At 33.3% G+C, this 7788-nt stretch overlaps 1 protein-coding gene across 1 annotated transcript; it reads right to left on the bottom strand.

Annotated features, from left to right (window-relative positions):
* Nucleotides 1–2997: 2997 nt before the first annotated feature.
* Nucleotides 2998–5949, bottom strand: LOC145059638 (uncharacterized). Its single transcript, XM_079007453.1, has 10 exons — nucleotides 5656–5949; nucleotides 5048–5513; nucleotides 4881–4939; nucleotides 4750–4836; nucleotides 4594–4695; nucleotides 4462–4487; nucleotides 4217–4369; nucleotides 3950–4027; nucleotides 3670–3866; nucleotides 2998–3623 (listed from the first exon to the last, which is right to left on the bottom strand). The coding sequence occupies exons 1-10, from the start codon at nucleotides 5947–5949 to the stop codon at nucleotides 2998–3000; spliced, it is 2088 nt and encodes a 695-aa protein (XP_078863579.1).
* Between the last annotated feature and the right edge of the window lie 1839 nt (nucleotides 5950–7788).

Below are 7788 nucleotides of genomic sequence, written 5' to 3'. Positions count from 1 at the left end.
CGTGAATTGGTGTGTGGATTGTCTAAAGAGCATTAGACATAAGCAAATGTTTACTGCAACGTTCATGAGTGCTTATGAATATGAATTTGAGCATTGGATTAAACCCATGCTCACTTGGATCACTCCATGAATTGTATCACGAGTGATTGGTGAGACGATAACATCTTATATTCTTGAAACCGAGATGTGTGAGTTGTATCTTGCAAATCGGTTTCACATTGATAATATGTAAACGCACTAGTAACTTGGTGTTATAAAACATATTGTTGTGTGTGATTCGGTGCGTGAGTGCAAGCAAGCATTGTATCAAAGTTTATCCGTTCCTTTTATTTAAAGTAGGATGAAAGCGATATCTTTGGGCCCCTCGATGATTTAGTGATGACAAACGTAAATGCTCGGCCGGGCTAGGGCTAATTTGATTTGTTCAATTAGTCAGTCGTCATAAATCGGGAATCGAGATATAGTACAAAGAGAATGATTTGAAATCATATCTCATATGATATCTAGAATGGAGGAATATATGATCCCTTATCTAAGGACACGTGTATCTGATAGGATCAGAGTTGACAGCGGCTTTGGAAAGCTACGATTGCAGATCAGGATCTGAAGTCATACGCAGAATAGTTATTAGACTTATCCAAGTGGGAGACTGTTGGATTAGTGTCTAAGTCCATAACTATTTTGGTATGTACTTGACCCGATGGTGCATGGTCCTTTTGGGTTGCCTTCACCAAAGCAACTTGATAGGATGAATTATGGAGAGAAAGGATTAAATATGATTTATTAATATATTATGGGAATGATATATTAAAGGAGAAATCATATTGTTTAATTAATATTAGTCAATAATTAATTGGTAATTAGTTTTGTGACTAAAAGAGATTAATTAAACTTAAGGGACTGGAATTGTAATTATAAGATAGTTGCAATTTGGGCCATAGATTGTCTTAAATCAAGGGGTGGACGAATTCTTATGGGAAGCCCATAAGGAAATCGTACAAGGGCTTGATTAAAGGAGTCTATGGGTTGCTTAGGGCTTAAGCAACCAAATTAGGGTTTCCTTGTTAGATAACCCTAATAGTCTCACTATAAATATAACCTTTAAGGCTCAAAAACGTGGGGAACTTCTTTTCTAGGGTTAGAACACGTTTTGGGCAGCCTCTAACCTCTCTCCTCTTCATCCTCTTGCTTATGGTGTTTGTGAGCCATTAGAGGAGTGACACTTGTGACTCTAAGCCTTCCAAAGTCAATTCAAGGAGGAATTGGGATTGTTATTGCTACATAACAATCAAGGTACTATCTTAAACCTAATTATATGTTAATATTGATTTCATATGCTAGAATTAGGGTTTATAGTCTTGGATTCAAAGCATGTACAATAGAGAAACCTAGATCCAAGCATTAGGGTTTGTATGAGCACATAGGATGTCTTATGACCAAAACCCATCAATATGAACTTTTATTAAATAACAAAATGTTAGTTTGAATACTAAAATAATATATATTTTAACAACCCCCCTCAAACTAAACATTTTGAAAATAATTATTTATAAGAAAAAGGATCAAACAAACTAAGCTTATCACTAAGAATATCATGTTGTGAAGACACAAGAGACTTAGTGAATATATCTGCAACTTGATCAGAAGAATTGATCTTAACCAACTTAACAACACCTTTTATAATTTTTTCCCTTATGAAATTAACATCAATTTCAAAATGTTTGGTCTTATCATGGAAAACTGGATTCATAACCTACTTGATAGCTGACTCATTATCATAAAAAATGTTTACAGGTATAGAAATTTTAAAACCAATATCATAAAGAATTTTCAGAATCCAAATTAATTCAAATGATAAAGAACTTAATGCTCTATATTCAGACGCTGTAAAAGAAAGATATAGTAGATTGTCTCTTACTTTTCCAAGAAACAAGAGAATCACAAAAAAAAAAAAAAAAAAACACTACATAACCAGTGACAGACTTTCTAGAAAACAACCTTTTAGCCCAATCAACATCTAAATACCCTTTTAACAATAGTTCATTAGATTGAGATTTTAAAAAACTAACACCTTTACCAGGACTAGTTTAAGATATCTTAATAACCTCATTGCTACCTAAAAATGAGCCTTACTGGGCTTATGCATATATTGACTCAAAACATGTACTGCATATACAATATCTGGCGTGGTAATAGTTAGGTAAATAAGTTTACCAACTAACTTCTGAAAATCAATAACATTTTCCAACAAGATATCTTTGTTATTATCAAAAACAACATTTGACTCAAGAGGAGTCTTAACAGGCTTACAACTTAACATAACAAAATCATGTAAAAGTTCCAGATAATATTTACTTTGACACAAACAAATTCCATTTGGAACATTAATAACTTTAATGCCCAAAAAATATTTTAGCTTTCCCAAATCTTTTATAAGAAATTGAGATTTCAAAAACTCCTTTACTTTTGTTATTTCATTTTCACAGTTTCCAGTAACAATAATATCATCAACAAATACTAGCAATATAACAATCAATTTTCCTGAAAATTTAACAAACATTGAATAATCATTATAACTCTGTTTAAAACCAAAACTAATTAAAGAATTACTTAATTTTTCATTCCACTTTCTTGGGGCCTGCTTTAAACCATATAAGGACTTCAATAGTTTACAAACTTTGTTGTCATTTTTACTATGATATCCAAGAGGTAAAGACATATGCACATCCTCTTCAAGAGAACCATACATAAACACATTATTAACATCAAATTGATACATACTCCAATTATAATTCACAGCTAAAGTAAGAACTATACGTATAGTGACAATTTTGGCTACAGGAGCAAAAGTCTCCTCATAGTCAATTCATGCCCTTTGATTATAACCATTAGCTACAAGTCTTGCTTTATATATTTCTATTTCTCCATTTGCTTTATATTTAATTTTATAAATCCAGCGACATCCTATAGGTTTCCTATTTTTAGGTAAATCTGTTATTATCCAGGTATTATTCTATACAGAGCTTCCATTTCTTGATTCATAGCTTTAACCCAATCAGGATTAAGAGAAGCTTCATAAAAGGATTCAAGTTCAATAGTTTTATCAAGATTAGAAACAAAACACTTATTTTCAGAAATTAAATTTGAATAATTAAGAGTTTTTTCAATGCCATACTTATATTTTCCTTCTACAATATAATCACTAAATTTAGATGGAAGTCTGGTCTCTCTTCTAGCACAAGTGAGACCAATAGACTGAGTATCAGGAGGACTAGAAACAAAAGGACTATTTTCCTCAGTCCTGACAAGAGAGTCAGGAGGACTAACAAAACTAGGACCAGATCCATCAAATAAAGGCACATTGGACCCTTCAAATCTTAAACTAGTATTTGTATCTTTTTCTGTAGGATCTGTTCTACTAGGACTTAAAGGAGAACTAGAACCATCTAAACGATGATCCAGTCCTTGAGTTCTATTAGAGACACCATCATCAACATAATTTTTAGATGATACAGGATCATCATAGGAAAATGGATCAATCCTACTAGAAACATCATTAGGTCTACAAAAAAACAGGATTATGCATTCTGAATGGAAACACAGACTCATAGAATTTAACATCCCTAGAAACAAACATAGAATTTGAATCAAGACTTAAAACTTTATAACCTTTTTTATCTAAAGAGTAACCCATAAAGACACACTTTTCAGAACGAGCAGAAAACTTATCAGAATTATTCAGATTAGTGGTAAAGCACAAACAACCAAACACACAAAGATTATCAAAATTAGGCGACTTTTTATAAACTAACTTGTAAGGAGATAGCCCTTTTAAAACTGAAGAAGGAGTTCTATTAATCACAAAACTGATGTAAGAACAACATCACCCCAATACTTTAATGGAACTCCTGATTAAAGTATTAAAGATCTAGCAACATTAAGAATATGCCTATGTTTCCTCTCCACAACTCCATTCTGTTGTGGAGTGTAAACACAAGAAGTTTGATGAACAATTCCATGATTATCACTAAAAGTTTTAAAACAAGAATTTGTAAATTCAGTTCCATTAACAGTTCTTATAGTTTTAATAACAACTTGAAATTGATTTTTTAACATATTAAAAAATATTACATAATTTTGAAAAACTTCTTCTTTAGACTTAAGAAGAAAAACCCAAGTAACTATAGTGTAATCATCCATAATAGTCAAAAAGAACCAAAATCCTCCTACACACTCAACTCTATATGGTCCCCACACATCTAGATGAATAAGTTCACCAAGAAACTTTGTTACATGAAGACTATTATGAAACACATCTCTAGTCTGTTTAGACTTGTGACAAACTTCACAAGGTGGCAGAGAAACATTGCTAAAATTAAGTTTATTTTTAAGAATGTTTAAAGCTTGGTCAGCAGGATGACCAAGTCTACTATGCCAAGTAAACTTAGACACACAACAAACATTCTTTGAAACATAGGATTTACTACCTGCAATATATGGATCAAGATAATAAAGACCACCAGATTAGTTACCAGTCTCCACCGTCCCCTTGGACTATGAGTCCTGAATATGAAAGTTATGTTCATTAAAAACAACTTCATATTTGCTGTCTTTGCACAACTTATGAACAAATAACAAATTAACATTAAAGTCTGGGACAGCAAAGACATCAAACAATGTAAGAGAATTTGACAACTGCATATTCCCAATTTTATTAATTTGAGCAGAAGATCCATTAGGGTGACTAACCCTTAGGTTTAATCTAGAAACATCAACTGAATCTTGGAGATGTAACTCTGAACTAATCTTATGTTGACTAGCTCCAGAGTCAACAACCTATTTGGAACAATTGTTATTAAGAAAAGAGTTACATGAAATACCTGCCATATTGGCATTGACAGATGTGTCATCCAACCCTTGATTATTTTCACCAATGAGACTAAGAAACTTTGAATATTGCTCATTAGTCAAAAAAAATGACAATCACTACTACTATCACTAGTTCTAGACCCAGAGGATTCAGTTTGAAAAATAGAAGTTGAATTACTAGAAAAGCTTTTGTTTTGATTACTAGCTTCAGACCTTGGCTTGTAATCCTTTGGATACCCAATAGTTTTGAAACATTTATCAATGGAATGACCCTTAAGACCACAATTTTTACACTGTGGTATTTGACCCTTGGACTTAGACTTTTTCTGATCAAAAAATTTAGACACAAAAGCGGAAGCTGAATTCTTAGAACTAGAACCATGTCTTTTATTTGATTCCTCACGTGACACTAAAGAGAATGCAATTTTGACAGAAGGAAGAGGGTCCATTAACAAAATATGACTCTTAACTTGATTATAAGACTCATCTAAACCACTCAAAAATTGCATTAACTTCATTAGTTTTGAATGACTTTTAAAGCTATTAGCAACTTCACAAGTACACTCAGTAAGATTAGTTAACCCATCAAACTCTTTCCAATATGAATCAAGTTTACTAAAATAATCAGACAAAGACAAGCTACCCTGAGTAAGAGAAACAATTTTTTGATGTTCCTTAAAAATAACTAAACCATCTGTTTTATGATAAGTTTCAGATAATTCATTCCACAGATCATTTGCACTTCTAAGCAAGCATGGTTAGCATATAAATTCTCAGAGATAGAACCAAGAATCCAAAACAAGTAATGGCATTATCACGCTCCCATTTAGACTCTTTAACAGGATCATTAACAAGTTTAGGCACAGTTTCATCAATAAAACCAAGTTTATTACGAGCTTTTAAAGCTCTAACCATAGAACTGCACCATATCCTAGAATTTTCAGTTCCTAACATCTTGCAGTTAATAACACTAGTGACAATATTGTCTGAAGGATGAACATATAAAGGATCATCAAAGTTGACAGTAGGATCAGGTTTAGCCCCAGACCCACCAGAAGGCTCAACCCCAGAACCAGTCATATTTGTACGAGATCATAAAACAAAAAAACAAAATTGATAACAGTGAAAGCCTTAGAGTCCAGATGGTCACCATAGTACGTTGGGGCCCAAGACAAGTAATCACTGAATCAAAAAAAAAAACAACAAGAACTTATAAAAATAACAAGATCTTCACAAAAAATTAAAAAAATAGTAAGAACAAGAAATCCTCACAGTGAGAGCAGAAGACAACACAACCAGTCAAAAAACCGATCGACTCTCAGACCCGTTCTCCTCTGCCTCTAGCACTGGGTAGACCTCACACAATAACTATCCTAGCTCTGCCCCGTAACTTCGGGAGAAGAGGTGCCTCCTCACAAAGGGGGTCGCAATGACCAGGCCTGGGCGACTGTTTACCAAAAACACAGGTCTCCGCAAAGTCGTAAGACCATGTATGGGGGCTGACGCCAGGAATGTGGTACAAGGAATTCCCGGCATCTCGTAGAAAAAGAGTATAAACAAACAAAAGGCTTTTTAGAATTTTATTTTTATCACAAATAATCATAATTACTAAAAATAATTTGGTTCTTTTTACAAACTTGAGGTCGATAAATCCGCGAGTCTAGAAATTCATTTTAGACAATTGAACCTTCTCGAACTGTTTCTTTTTAAGAACCAAAAATATTTGTGCCAAAATAACAGATGCCTCCAAAATGTTTCAGTTTATGCTCCTACCTATTATCTGGATATACCAAGAAAGATGTACGGTCTAATGAGGCTACTATGAAATATTTACTCATGGGTGGGGCAAGCTCTTCTATTCTGGTTCATGGTTTCTCTTGGCTATATGGTTCATCCAGGGGAGAGATCGAGCTTCAAGAACAAATATAGAATCAAAATGGATGGTTTTGCGTCTATTACCAGTTCTTCCTCCTGAGTTGAGACCAATCTATCATATAGATGAGGATAAACTAGTGACCTCGGATATTAATGAAATCTATAGAAGAATTATCTATCAGAATAATACTCTTACAGATCTATTAACAACAAGTATAGCTATGCCAGAAGAATTAATAATATCTCAGGAACCTTTCACAAAATTCCTAACTAATAGTAAAATTATCAACTAATCAGAATGCATGATTATTAGACCATGGTATTTGATTTGGCAAATAATCCTAAGGCAAAGGGTTGAGAAACTCAACGACACTATTCTTGAACAACTTACTAAGGTTTATCGGTGATGAAATCCGACCCTTAAAGAGTTATTCCAGATCTATGAGATTAACCGACCGATCCAGTAGATGAGATTCCCTTCACGCGACTAAGATATAGAAACAAATAGATCTAGTCTTCTAAATCTACAATACAAAACAAAGAACACGCAGTAACCAAGATCGAGAAACAACCGTTTGTAATAGACAAACAAAAAACCTAATCTTACACAATCTGAAGTTGGATCTAGTTTTTCAACTAAGAAAGCCTAGATTAAACCAGATTATGAAGATCAATAGAAACAAGAACGAAACAAACAGGAAAGTGATACAGTTACCATGACTCTATGAAGACGAAGTGTCGATAGACAAACCGAGACGATAATTAGAGCCCTAAAGATCTGATACCATGTAAAAACTAGTAAGAACACATAAACCCAACATCACCATCTATTATATCATTTGAGGATTAAGAGACATGTGGTTTTCATGAACTTACAACAAAAACCTCACTACACAAAACCTACACCACTCTCAATAATGAATCACTCAACCTAATCTAAAAGAAGATCAAGAACAAAGAGCATATCATATTCTATTATAGAGAAAACCCTAATCTGAGAGTTATACCAAATGAGAGAGAAAAGTGTGTAACAAGCTAAACTAA

Source organism: Lactuca serriola, chromosome 6, assembly GCF_051521515.1.
Source record: "Lactuca serriola cultivar US96UC23 chromosome 6, Lser_US96UC23_V15, whole genome shotgun sequence".
Taxonomy (NCBI): Eukaryota; Viridiplantae; Streptophyta; class Magnoliopsida; order Asterales; family Asteraceae; genus Lactuca; species Lactuca serriola.
The sequence above is the reverse complement of the archived record's forward strand: the minus strand, read 5'-3'. Positions and strand labels throughout refer to the sequence as shown.

Coding starts and splice junctions, on each gene's coding strand:
- LOC145059638 (XM_079007453.1), bottom strand. CDS start 5,949: ATGACTGGTTCTGGGGTTGAGCCTTCTGGTGGGTCTGGGGCTAAACCT. Junction 4,370..4,461: donor AATCCTATGTTTCAAAGAAT/GTTTGTTGTGTG, acceptor ACTTAATTTTAG/CAATGTTTCTCTGCCACCTT. Junction 3,624..3,669: donor TTACTCTTTAGATAAAAAAG/GTTATAAAGTTT, acceptor GTTTGTTTCTAG/GGATGTTAAATTCTATGAGT.